Below are 14567 nucleotides of genomic sequence, written 5' to 3'. Positions count from 1 at the left end.
CCCCTCCCCTGCTTTAAATTACATCAGTGGGTTCCCGACTCCCCAGTCTAAGTCCGCATCTCTCTCCTAGCACAGTACCCTCCCAACTTCCTTCGCATTCTCTCTCTAAACATCTCACAGCCTGAAACTCATTATATTCAAAACTGAATCCCCCTGCTCACCCCCTAGTCCCCAAATCTTCCTTTTTATTTTATTTTTAGATTCTTTCCATCAGCACAGGGCACTTCACTCTCCTTGGCTATCTCAGCCAGAAATACTGGAGCCCCCACCTGCTCTTCCCTCTCTGTCCCCCTGCCCAGTCCGTGACCAGGCGCTGTGCATCCTGCCTCCTAGCTGTTTCTCACATCCATCCCACACCCTCCCTGCCCCTAGCCTGATGTGGGAAGTTGTCGTTTATATTCAGCCCTTTATATTCAGCAAAGTCCTCTCCCACCATCTTTGGCCTCCAGCCTAGCTTCCTTGCTCTGACTCTGACACCATTAGGAAGTTCTCTCTGAAACAGAAATTTGATCATTTTGAAAACACTGTCACATATTTTGCATCATGTGCACTAATCATTTAGCTACTTTTTTGACTCAACAAAGCTACCTCCTTTTCTCTCTATCTCTGTGTACCTGTCCCTGAGCTACTTTCTTAGACTTGATATAAGTGCCTTAATCTATCTACAGACTCAGTTCTTTTATTTCGGCTTTTATCGGAAGCCAAACTCTCGAGTAAGCTATAATATTTTCCCTCTTCAACAGCATGCCGTCCCGTTCTAGACTGAGTTTAATAGGACCAGCTTTGCCTACACCCTAAAGACTGGAACCTGCCCCTGCGGGAAGTGTAATAGCAGACCCACGAAGAAACTCAGACCTACCTGATCATCAGACCTCTTCCTTAGTAGTTACATCTCTTACCCTTTGAGGTTTTCTGGCTCCTTCTTTTCTTATCCCTGACTACAGCATGTCTCCTTGCCCCTTGCTGAAGACAGTCCTCCCAGTGATTCTCTCAGCCCCTGACTAGAGCTTCACCAAGGGCCCCCTTGACTCTCCGTTGGTCATTTCTTTCTGTCTTGAACCTCCTGGCTCTTTCAGCCCTTTTGCCTCAGGGTGTGGCTCTCTGACTCCCCTCCTGCGTGCCTATCCCTGGCATTTGGTAACTGACCAGTCCTTGATCTGTAGCCTTTACTGCCTGGGATTTGGGGACTTGTCTAGAGCTTAACTCTCCTAGTCCCCACCACACCATCAGCACTCAAATGTACTGTCACAAAGGTCAGCTATGCAGACCTGTCCAGTTAGTAAACTATCTTGGTTCCTTATCTCTTCACTCTTACTTTCCTGCTGCCTTTTGCGTTGTCATTGGTTAACCACTTCTTAGTCTGTCTTTCAGAAAGGGAACAGGGAAAAACGAGTGCATTGAAACTTTCCTTTCTTAGCATATCAATTATACTTTAAAAAACCAAACAAACTTGCCCTAGAGTTTGTAATATGCATTTACAACTAATCCAAGTGAAAAGGTCCATTTTCACATGATACAGTACTACTTAATGGATAGTGTACCTTATAATAACAACATAATCCCAATTCCTTTCATCCCTCATATCGTTGCTGCCATTCATTTCATGTATAAATAAGCATACATAATTAAATACATTGTTATTGTTTTTTGAATAAGCCATTATCTGTTAGGTCAATTAAGAATAAGAATAATAGATGTTTTTATTTTCCCTATACTTATTTCTTCTTCAATGCTCTCTTTATGTAGATCTGAGTTTCAGACCCGTATCATTTTCATTCTCTCTAAAGAATTTCTTTTAACGTATCTTTCAAGGGAAGTCTACTGACAATAAATTCCCTCAATTTTTCTTTGAGAAAGTCTTTATTTCTTTTTTACTTTAGAAAGATAATTTCACAGGGTACAGAATTCTGGGTTGGTAATTTTCTCTCTCAATTCCTAAATATTATATTCCATTCTCTTTTTGTTTACATGGTTTCTGAGGAGAAGCTGGATATAATTCTTATCTTTGTTCCCATATAGCTAAGGTATTCCCCCTCCGCCCACCCCCTTCCCCCGGCTTCTTTCAGGACTTTCTCTTTGATTTACCGTAATTTGAAAATAATATGCCAAAGTTCCCTTGGCATTTGTCCTGCGTGGTGTCCTCCAGGCTTCCTGGATCTGTGGTTTGGTGTCTGCCATTCATCTGCAGAAAAATCTGTCTCACATATTTCTTCTATTCCTTTTTCTCTTTATTCTCCCTCTGGAATCCCGTTATGCCTGTGTTACACCTCTTGTGGTTGTCCCACAGTCCTTGGACATTCTGTTGTTTTCAGTCCTTTTCTCGTTGCCTTTTGGTTTTCAGGGGCTCTGTTGACATAGCCTGTAACTCAAAGAGATTCTTTCCTCAGTTGTGTCCAGTTTACTAAAAAGCCCATAAAGGCATTCCTTGTCTCTGGTCGTGTTTTTGAGCTCTAGCATTTCCTTTTGGTTCTTGGGGTTTTCATCTCTGTGCTTACATTGCCCATGTTGTCTATTTTATCCATGAGAGTCCTTAGCATATTAATCATAATTCTTTTAAATTTCCAGTCCGATAATTCCAGCATCTCTTCCATGTCTGGTTCTGATACTTGTTCTGTCTCTTCAAATTGTGTTTTTTGCCTTTTGTCATGCCTTGTAAAAAAATTTTTTTTGATAGCTAGACATGATGTACTGGTTAAAAGGATCTACTATACTCATAAATTGGCCTTCAGTAATGTGGTGAGGTGTGAGGGAAGAGGCAGCCTAATATATACCTTTGATTAGATCTTAATCCTTTAGTGAGCCTGTGCCTCGGGACTGTGAGCTTAACAAATGTTTCTTAGATTTTTTCCCCCTGCCTCAGATGGCACAGGAGGGCTAGGTGGGCTGGAGTTCTGCAGATGTTAACTTGTTAGAAATCTAGATATTTACCAAATTTGCATACTGTCTCATCTTTTAAACCAAACTGCAACCCACATAACTTCAGGACTTGGCATAGAGTTACTTTTTAATCAGCTGTCAACTTTGTGGCCTGATCCTTGGGATTAATGATAAAGGTGACTTCAAGGCAGGTACCTCACACACTTCGGAGAGATGTTTGCCGCACTCACTATACTTTGGCCACCCTCGTTACAAGTTCATCACACAACTTGTTTAACATGTTTACTTTTTAAACACTTGGAGAATTAACAGGTGGCTGCATGACTGAGGTGTCTGTTTCAACAGGCTAAAAAGTGGGAGGTAATTTAAACACACACTGTGATGCAATAGGAAAATGCCTAATTATTCCATTTTTGGCTCAGCTTTTAGTTTCAGTTAACACTACTGATAGCAAGGCTCAACAAGCCCATTGAGTAGCACAGTCCACTTAACGCCGTCTTCATATGAGAAACTGGCTCACCAGCAGTCACGGTCACTCCAGTTATTTGTACATGCAGCCCTCCCCTTGGCTTGAGTTCTAGAACTCAGTAAAGGGTCTCTTTCCACAGTCTCTGCCATTCGCGTTTTGATGTGACAGGGAAGGCTCTGAAAGCCCCACTTCTGTTTCAGCGGGCTCTGGACGCCGACGTGCAGCATGTTCTGTCTGCAAATAGAATGCTCAGAAGGTAAAATCCTGAGAACAAGACAGCTAATTGTTAACGTGTCTGGGATGTTCATCCTGATGTGTCCGGATATAGGTTATGATTGGTTCTCGAACAGTCTTCATTAAGCAATTAGAAGGAGCAAGGAATTTTGCTGGATAGTTAGTTGTTCATTTGGTTTGGGGTCAAGGGACTACTGTTAGATGTGCACAGGGTTAAAGATAGGGATTCAAGGTCAGGGAGGACTGGCTTTTTCCTTAAAGGGCTAGATAGTAAATGCCTTAGGATTTATGAGCCATAAAGCTCTCTCATTAACCACTCAGATCTGCCGTTGTAGCATGTAAGCATTCATAGATAATGCATAACTGAATGAGTGTGGCTCTGTATGGATAAAACTTCATTTACAAAAGCAGGCGGTAGGCTGGATTGGCATGGCCCTCCTTTGTCAACCCCTGTTCTGGATCCCAGAAGATATACCACTAGGCTATATAAAACAGCAGTACTTTTCAGTTAACTGGACTAATACATAGAACCTTCAATATTCATAGGCAAGACTTCACTGTATCTGTATACAACACATCAGTTGTCAGGGAAAAAAAGTATTCTTCCCTGGCTTCTTTGGAGGCTAATTGGAATAATGTTTTTATTTATCAGTTATGCCCCATTTGCTTCCCAAAATAATTTGGGTAGCTTATAATAAAAGACATCTTTAGCTATCAAAATAGATACATAAAATCAACGCCCACAAAGAAGGGCGCACAAAGCAGCCTCTGAATCTTTCGTATCTATTGCCAAGTCAGACTGGTAGCTCGGCCATTGCTGGGACTGAACAGACCTGGGGACACCGCCTAGGTTTCGTTCTGCTTTGCTCCTTAGTTTATCTTCTCTAGCATAATTTCCTTTCTGAAAAAAATCTCCTCCGTGTTTTATGTTAATCTGCTACCAAAGGAAGTGTTAATATCTGTCATTTTTCTTCTGATTGAAGTATAAGCCAAGAACTGTTAAACCACCTAAGTGGGTGGATGGGAAGAAAAGACAATTATAAGCTAATGAAAACTGTGGTGGCAAGTGACCTGTTCAGAGTAGATTCCAAGACTTGTAGAGCCAAGGGACTGTTTCCAAACAGTTAGAGGTACAACGCTGCTATCTGGGGGAAAGGGATGTCTCATTACTTTAGAGTTTGAAGGTCAGAAGCACACCTGAGAGGTAGACCAGAGGAGGTGGGAATTCTGGCTGAGTGGCAGGGAGAATAACTTTTAGTGGGTGTCAGAATGCAGAAATGTGACCAAATGATTGGAAAGACTGACAACTGGAATTGTGGCTCCAAAGACTGTTCTGAAATAGGGAAACTGGTCTGTGGGAAAACCATGATTGTGGACAAATGACTGTGATACAAGGTCTTAATTTATAGCAGACTTGAATTCTCAGCCAAGTGGCTGCAAAGGATCAGGTAGAACCCAGGGGGATCTGCTTAGACCCCGGCCCTGGGGAGGGATGACAGACATGCTCATTCAGACGCTAGGAAACGTGGGTGCCGGGAAAGGGTTCACTCTCAAGTGAAGGTCAAAGAAGCTCATTTACCTGGTAGTTGGATTACAATGAACAAAGTAGAACCAAAAGCACCACGGAAAGAATTAAAGACAAACAGGTCACCCTCCTGACAGAATTTTAATACGTGGTGGTGTCTAACCCTGTGATGTGCAAGAAATAAATTCTGTAATTGACACCTAGGAAGATGTTTGGTATCTGTTTTAGAAATGTTTTATGTGTTCTGTAAATTTATAAATGTCGCAACCTTTAAGTGGAAAAGAGAAATTAAGATTTTCCAACTTAAGCCGCCATTTCTCCTCTCATTTGCTCTCGGTGAGAAGACAAATCGGTGCGGTGTTTGCGAGGAGGGGGCGATATGGCAGTATCTGCCAAAGTAATAAACATGCCAACTATTCGATCCTGCGACTGGACTTTCATGATTCAGCTTTTAAAAAACTTTCAATCTGGCAGATATTTGTGCAAAGATAATCATTATAATTAAAAAATTGCAATGAATTGCCAAAAAAAGTTTCAGATTTCAGAAGTTTTTGGATGTGAGAACTCTGTACAAAGGATTGCAGATCTGGATATACAAGCCTTTAAGTTCAGCAAGGATAAATTGTGAAGTGGAAAAAGTAAACTCGGATCAGTACCCAGAATGCTCTCCTTTGGAAGTAATAGTAGTCAGTTGTGTGTGAAGATACGTGTGTAGCGGGTCTAGGCCCATACACAAAATTGTTCATGGTGGTTATGGCGGGTGTAGAGGTTACAGTGTTGGAGAAAGTAAGCTGCTTCTTATGGTCGACTACAATAGGGAACCCTGCATTTCTTCATTCTAACACCAGGGAGCAGAGGGACTTAAGCAGCACCTGGGTTCAGCTTGAGAACAATATATCAGAAGTGAAAAGCAGCTTTGCTTTTCATTACTACATATGCGGTATAGGTGTCATTGTCACAGATACTTACAGTTATGTCTGTCTGACTCGGGCGTTTTGTTTATGCACTTGTTTAGCAAATACTCATTGAGTGCCTATGGTGGGTGAAACGCCATGCAAGGCACCTGGACTATATAGCAGTGACAGCACAAAGGTGACCTCACGCAGACAGATGCAAGCTGTGACGAGGAGGCCTGAAGGACGTGTGTTGTTTAAATGGATGCATACGAGTGCCCAATTCAGAGTAGCAGCTGTTGGCATTACAACGAAATTCAGAGTTTTTTTTCTTTTCACGGGTTTTTTTTTTTCATTTTAGTTTCTAAGTTACGTATTTATAATAGAGTTTTTGACGATCAGTGTTTTAATTATGAAACCTTCTAGGAAGGGTTTGCCTGGCTGGTCTGTGACAATGACCCACACGGCCATCAAGTGGCTTTGTCTTCTAATGGCATCCACATGTCCCGTGTTGACACTGTAGCCCCTCACCTTGCACAGAGAGGAATCTCTAAATAAACATTCTCTTAATGCATAGACAGAGAAATAAGTACAGATATGTAGATATATAGATGGATATGCACATGTGTGTTTTGTCACTTATCACAAATGTTTCTGTTTTCTTCCACAGAAAAAGCAAAGAACAAAAGACCTTTCTCGGGTATTTCACTCTTACAGTCCGTATGATCACAAGGTAAGAGGCGCAGTGGGGGGGGGGGGGGGGGGTAGTAGAAAAGTCTTTCTGAATGTATGGCACAATCTTTCTGGGTGCATAGTGGTTTTATAGTATACCTACCAATTTCATTTCTATTTCCATTTTAATTTTCAACTCTATGTCTTTAAAAGAAACCAGAAAATTTATATTTTGAACTAAAATAATTATATTTTATTCACATTAAAACCTAGTTACGTAGTCACTGAAATCTCAAAGGCTAAAAAGATAGGTTTTGGGTGTTTTTTGATCTGGTTGGGTTTTTCTTACCAAACAACCCAATGATGGACTTGGCTTTTGGATTGGTACAGATAGTTGAAATATTAACTCCCAACTCTTGGGTCTCCATTGCTCCTGATAGAAAGTTATTTTTCTAAATAAAAACCCTCACAAAAAGCAGTGCACAGCATTATGTCTGAGATAACCCTGCCAATACTTTTGCTACACGGAAGACCAAGTAGTAAAGTGGAGCCCTAGGAACACGTCCCACAGATGTACCCGTGGCCAGTCTTCATTCGTTCATACCGCATGCTCTCCATTCCCTGTATTTGAAGAATGCCCAGACATCTTTTCCCATATAAGTACTTCACTACACATTTGTAAAAGATAAGGACTCTTTGAAAAAACAATTTATAACTGTTTTTAAAGAAAATGCTCAGTACTACATCTTCAGAGGGAAATACATTGCAAGATTTCTGAGAGTTCTACAAAACTTCTTCACCATGTAAGGTTCCAATAAATCTATTAATTTGAGGTGATTTCAGAAGCAAACAAAAAATTTGCACAGTTGAATTGCTAATATAAACTTAAATCTTTTTCTATGAATTTACAAGGAGACATGTGGTGGGGATTTTTTAACTAGCCAAAATAAGTAGTGCGAAAACTACTTTCCTCGGTTGAGAATATGAAGATGTCTGGATTCAGGAGGAAAAAATTGTGCCAGTTGTTCATAGAAGTTGAACGAATTTGAATAGTTTCCAGTGTTCTATAGTGACCAGTTAACTTAAGCACCAAAAATGTTTTAAAAAGATGTGTTTATGCTCCTCCATGTCACCATGGCTATTTACAAGACTAAAAAGGATATCAAGTTACTTTTTTGAAGTTAAATCAGTCACTTTGCAGAATATAGCAACTTGCTTGAAAGAGATTGAGAGAGCCTCTGGTTCCTGACAATGCAGATGGGAAGTGCAGACTGTTGGGTAACATAAAAAGGCAAAAGGAATGAGATTGGATAGATTTCTGATGGAAAAGTTGAATTTTTAAATCTTTTTCTAAGATTTTATTTATTTATTTTTAGGAGTGGGGAAAGGAGGGAGAAAGAAAGGGAGAGAAACATCAATGTGTGGTTGCCTCTCGTGTACCCCCCACTGGGGACCCCGCCTGCAACTCAGGCATGTGCCCTGACTGGGAATCGAACCAGCGACCCTTTGGTTCACAGGCCAGTGCTCAATTCACTGAGCCACACCAAAACAGTTGAATTTTTTTAGACGAAGCTCTGTGATGAACATAAATGCAACAGTGGCTAAGGTTAACATTTAACAACAACAGCAAAAGCTGTGACAAATGTTTTGCCTGACTTGTCTATAATTTGCCCACTTCTAACATCTTTTTAACTCACAGTTAAGGGAAATTCCACTATTCTTTTATTAGAACTCTTAATGGAACTTAGCCATTTGCAGCTTCTACCAGCTTCCTCTTCATATCCTTTGTGGCATTGTATCAAAGTCACCTCAGATTATTTTGGCTTCCCTTGTGAAGACTTCATTCCTCTACAAATTAGTCATCAGGCAATGAGGAATTGAATATAAGTGCTAGATGGGGTTTCTTTTGATCTTTGCTTTGAGATCAGTAATAAATTATTATAAGTAGCTAGACTACTTAATGAGTGATTTTTGAAGCTTCCAAGGTTTGGCCTATTGGCATTCTGTCTTATTCGTATGTGTAGTGAAGGAAAAGGGAAAAATTTCCTTCTAGGCAGCTCTCCTGCCCCTCAGTTGCCTCCTCCCATTTTTCCAGTTCGATCCAGGCGAATCTGCGTTGCTTTGAACTTGTCTCTTGTTGATGGGCATCCACAAAGACTAAAGTTACAGGGATGGAGTAGCACGCACTATGTTCTCAGTCTCAGAATGTTCCTTCCCACCCCCAAATAAAATTATAGAGGATGGTGATTCAAGCTACTTTGTTATTTTAGTTAACCAGTTATATTTAAACAAATTAGTTTTCTAGGCAGATAAGTTTTAGTTGAAAACATTTTATAAGAGGTGGTTGTGGCTGGCTGAGATGTGTCATGCTCAGTGAGATTTCTGGAGTGACCTTTAGGTTACATATGCACATACACTGTAAGTGAAAGCTTATATAAAATAAAATATAGGCTGTGTGGGATTCGCTTTAAACCAGAATTCCAGGAGGGGAGTGGGTAGGGCGGGTTAAAAGACTGGCCATGTGTTGATGATTATTGACACTGAATGATGGGTTTGTGGGTTCATCACTCCATCCTGTGTTTATGTTCTGTGACCGAAATATTCCATAATAAAAAACACGCAAAAGGAAAATAAACTGCGGTCTGCTCCTAGTAGTGGATGTTACGGCATTCTTTTTCTTTCTAGCTAAATTCCTTTTATTGTTAATGTTCCCCTGGATGGAAATTTATACCACAGAAGGACTGTCCGCATTTCAGTGGGTTCATTATGCTGAGTAAACTCAGAAATGAAACTCCTGTCCTTACCTTGGCAAGATTTCCCGGGGCTTCATCCCAAATTATAGTGGGTCACTTAAATGATACCCTTGCTTACTAGAAACTGTTAAAACAGTTGTGATTACAGAGGGTAGTTAGTGCAACCGTTTGTTCTCTGTGTGAATCAGTTGTGTTTGCTCTTCTTTCCTTCCCCCCAACCAAGATCGGTCCTGCCTGACCCCCAGACACAGGACAGTCACAGGTTAAACAAACGTGTTTGAGTCAGGCCAGGTGCATTTCTTAATGTCCTGCTCTAAAGCCTTTGTTTGGGTTGTAAATGGTCAGTTGGTTTTCTCTTAAATGCTGTTGCAAAAAGCAAACAGAGCTTAGAACAAAATGTGCAGTCAGAGTGAGCCTTAAGGAAAATACCTGATGTATTTTTTATACTCTTAAGACAGATTTTGCTGGACACTGGAAGAATTTCATTTTGGACTGTTATCTCTGGTTCCATGCCTATTTAACTCCTTGTTCAGGAGCTCTTGCAGATTTATGCAGAAAGGCTTTAACCAGAGATAATTCCCATCTATTTGTCCATTAGTAAAGGAAATTCAAAATAGCAGGTAATATGACGGTATTTTGTGCATTATATTTATTCTGTTACTTTAATAAACATAATAACGATAACTTGTAATTTCTGAAAACACAGCATACTAACTACCAGGAAAGGTTCAGGGCCACAGGCCTTCTAGATCACAGAAAGCCAACTTGGAGTTGGGTTTTTCCTTTGGATAAGTCACAGGTAAGTAGACTAGGGTATAATTAGAACATTTTTATTAAAGCTATGCAAATTAGCATGTGCTTTCTGTAGCTTGAAAGAAAATATTGCTATGCCTGTAAAAGATGTTTCTCTCTTTCTTATTCCCTTCCTTTCTTCTTTTCTTTGTAGTTAGATTTGATCAGAGTTATGTATTCAGGAGGAAATTTACGTTTATTCGCCAAACACAGGTGTTTATAATCTGCTAATGTAAAAAGCTATTATAAATGTGAAAATGCTTGGAAAGAAAAAAAAACAAAATTTTGTTTAAGTTTATCGTGGTTTCTTAACATTTGCAAAGTTGACTAAGTTCCTAAACACAGTTAATCTGTATGAATTCATATATACTAGACCATTCAAAGTGAGTCTTTAACAGGCTGTCACTATTATAGTTTCTGTATTTTGTGAAGTGGTGGGTTTCTCATTTTCTTTTAATGACTTGTTATTTTAATAATTTTCTATGTTTGAAGACATAATTCAATGGACACACAAGAAACATTACTATATAGCTCCTGTATTGATGAAGTAAGCTTTTCTTTTTCTTTCGGAGACTAGTGTTATTTTAATAATTTTCTACCTGAATAGACATATATCAGTTGAACTGTGAACAAATTCTTATGTGTCAAAAAAAAAAAAAAAAAACAAACCCAAAGCACACAACTGTACTTGAACAACAATAAAATAATTATTTAAAAAATTTTTAGAAACAGCTATGTATGAAGACTCTTGCTAAGGTAGCATATGAGTGAGATGGAAAATGGATGTGAGTGCCTTTTACTCAACCCAGAGAGGTCTTTTGTGCTGCCATCTGAGCTGTGACTAAAACAGCTCAGGCCCTGCCAGTGAGCTAGCTAGCCTGGCCCCAGCCTGGCAAAGTTACTGTTTCATTCTCTCTCCCCACCTCATTACTTCTTCAGTCCCCTATCCACAAACAGACTACTTAAAAAAAAAATAGTTCTAACAAACAAAGATGCCTGGTTTCCCAAACCACAGTCAACCCCTAGCAGCAGTTAAAAAGAGGGTGGTTATTGCTTTAAGAAGTCAGAGCTTCATTAAGAAGTGGCAGCACACTAAATGAAGGCAAGGCCAAGGCCATAAAAGCTATAAGTCATTAACAGAGGAACTCTAAAAGTGCAGCTGCCCACCACCAGTTAATTTGGACCCAGATGCCCAAATATCCCCACACATTTTAATAGTTCCAGGGTAAAATAAATGGGCCTAAATTGCATCAAGAAACAGATGTTTTGTTTTAAAGTAGTAGAGATGTGTATAATCTATTTTTAGAAACATTGATATTATAAGAATAAATTTTATTTATCTTGAAACTCTCTTAGAACAGCTGGTTCTTAAGAAGGTTGGGTAAGTGAAGTATCACTGTAGAGCTGTTTTAATAAAAGAAATAGTGAAAGAGCGGTTGAGCATCTGATGGTAGCTGGGTAAGGGACAAGAGTGTATATGAGCATAAAAGATGAGGAGGTAGAATCACTATTCCCACAAATGACTCGTTATATAATTAGATACTGTGAAGATTGAATTCTTTGAGAATTATTATATTTTTATCTTTAAAATTACTCTAGGCATAACTTGAGTGGAATAATAGTAGGTTAATATATCAGTGCAATGCTTTTTTATTTTTTTAAGACTTTATTTATTTACTTTTTAGAAAGAGGGGAAGGGAGGGAGAAAGAGAGGGGGAGAGGCATCTATGTGCGAGAGAAGCATCGACAGGTTACCTTTTGCATGACCCAACTGAGGACCTAGTCCTGACTGGCATGTGCCCTGACCGGGAATCGAACCAGGGACCTTTCGGTTTGTAGGCCGATGCTCAATCCACTGAGCCACACCAGCCAGGGCAGAACAGTGCATTTTTAATTGCAATATTAAATATACAAAAATATTCATATGTATATCCATAATCCACATTTCCTAAGACAACCTTAAGAATGGTTGTTAATACAAACATGGCTGGGAATTCATATCTACTAGTGTACAGTGATTTATAGTAAAAAAATGAAGAACATTTTCTGCAGCTTTGTTTGGATAGAAGCATATAGCAAAAATCTATTTCAAAAGTCTAGCGGTCGGGGCGGGGGGGGGAAGTCTTGGTTTCTACCACTGCTCTTTCTTTTCTAAGAGACTAATAGTCTCTGTGACATTGTTTCATAAATACTATATCATACCTTAAGGAAAAAGAATAGTTTTATTTTGGAAATCATGTATTGATTTACATTTCTCCATTAATCAGATTTGTCTACTGATTTAAGATAAAAGTCACTTTGTATTTGAAGAATAATGGCCATTTGACTCAGTCCTGAGGCAGCAGCAGTATTTTCAAGCCTTCATTATCTCCTGTGCTTTGAATAACAAAATGTTGCAACTGAGTGCTGCGAGTTGTTCTTCTAGAGAGGGAGATGGGAGTTTGGATTATTGCCTGCTGGCCCTGTTGAGCTTTGAGCTATCTGCTGTCTGGAAATAGCAAATTCAGTTTTTAATGGATCCGGCACTCTATGATAGCCAGATTTTCATGGCACATGCAGATAAAGAAACAAGTTATTGATTTGGCATGTTTATGCCATGCTTAAAACAGTTCTCTGCAAAATCCATTTGTGCACTTAACTCTATTTCCCATCTTTGGCAAAGACTAAAAAATGTTTAAAAAGTAATTTTAGGGATGTTGCTAAATATCGGGAACGATTGGGTGAGTGTCTCATTGATTGAATCCCCTTACTGTTCTGTTTTCACATGTCGTACTAACATCATGGTCCGGTCATGGCCTTGAAACACGAGGAAGTGAGCACTTCAGTCAGTATTAACCCCGTTTATCGGCCCCGTCAACTGCACTCGAAAGCCAAATGGATAACTCAGCCTCAGTAAAGGACATACTAAGTAAAGGAGTTCGCGGTGTAAAATCTCTGCTTTATTTGTTAAAGTATCTTCCTTCTCAAGGTGACCATATGATTGTTACAGAAGCTGCAGGCACAGTTCAGCTGTTTCCTGCCTCAACAGATTTCTGTAGCTGCCCTTTTGCTTTCTGGTCTGTGCCAACCTGACCCAAAAGCATTTTCCTCCTTTCTAACACTTCCCAATTTGCGATTCGAATTGAGTAGCAGATCATGTATTTTGAGCCTAACTTTGATACTATCTTTATGTATTTTTCTATTTTTCTTCTAATATGACATTGTTCTAAAAATTAAACATTTTTACATGTGAGTTTAATTTATTTTGTTACTTTATCTGCTGAGATGGGTGGTATTGGATGGAAGTATGTGTAAATGGCAGAGATTTTACTGCTGTTGAAATGGTAGATCCAGGGACCCATAGATGCCAGAATTCTGCTCTGCCAGTTACCCTGAGAATTGACAAGGAGAATTGAATCTGAGTGGATAATTTTATTGTTACTGTTATTATTCAACTATTTAAAGCACACCATGTAATGGGCACCATTTTCAAAGCTTTACATGCAGATATGACTCATTGAGTGAGTACTCTTATTATCTCCCTTTTACAGATAAAGAAACTGAGACAGAGAGACTAAGTAACTGCTCAAGGTCACACGTCTGGCAAGTTATAGGGAGTCTGACACAGAGTCCATGCCCACCACCCCTATGCCGCAAGTAACTGAAGCACACACTGTGTAAGACGCTCTAATAAAAGGTGGACGGACAGACACAACTCAGGCTCAAGGGTGAAGTGGGCCTTCATACCCTGCCTCTCTCTGCCCAACCCCAAATCTAAATCTAAATAGTAAACTTTATGTAGAAATAGGAGTGTGAAAAGGCATAAGGAGAGACAGGGTACAGTAATAGAAAGGGAGAGAGCATTGAGGATTCACTTAATGACCTTCCTGTAAAGCAGCCAATTGAGCAGCCAAGCTTATCCTAAAAACCACCACCCTCACCTCCAGTCTTCCCCCACCTGATTAATTCACCCTCAGCATGGGGCAAAGGGAACTGATACAAGCTGGACATTGGAGCCAATGTCATCAGAGACCAATGGATGATGATTAGGCACCATCAGGTCCTCTGCTCTAACAGAGCCCTGTCTAATTTGCTTTTCTCCTCAACTCCCCATGGCGGGTGGGAGGGTGGGGCAGGTGGGCAGTGCAGTGGTTCCAGCCAAAGGACTGGCATTCTTTGGGACCAACACAACTGGGGATGTTCAAGCCAGAGGAACAGGGCAGTTGGAACCTAAAAACCTAAAGCACAGGGAGAGGTTGAGAGAATCAGCTGAAGTCATGGTACATGGATATGAGAAAATGGTATCAGGGTGGGCTAGAAACAGGTAGAAGGCTGTCCTGTTCTATTTAGAGGTGGGCAAAAGCCAAGCATGG

The 14567-nt window shown here is 40.0% G+C and overlaps 1 protein-coding gene across 3 annotated transcripts in view; it reads left to right on the top strand.

Annotated features, from left to right (window-relative positions):
* Positions 1-14567, top strand: part of CDKAL1 (CDKAL1 threonylcarbamoyladenosine tRNA methylthiotransferase) — a 626103-nt gene that overhangs the window by 477659 nt on the left and 133877 nt on the right. For all 3 annotated transcript variants that reach the window (XM_053920194.1, XM_053920195.2, XM_053920193.2), the window contains one exon: positions 6669-6731. In XM_053920194.1, coding sequence (XP_053776169.1) covers positions 6669-6731 — 63 coding nt within the window. The remainder of the gene's footprint in view (positions 1-6668; positions 6732-14567) is intronic.

Source organism: Desmodus rotundus, chromosome 3 (genome assembly GCF_022682495.2).
Source record: "Desmodus rotundus isolate HL8 chromosome 3, HLdesRot8A.1, whole genome shotgun sequence".
Lineage (NCBI taxonomy): Eukaryota > Metazoa > Chordata > Mammalia > Chiroptera > Phyllostomidae > Desmodus > Desmodus rotundus.
The sequence above is the reverse complement of the archived record's forward strand: the minus strand, read 5'-3'. Positions and strand labels throughout refer to the sequence as shown.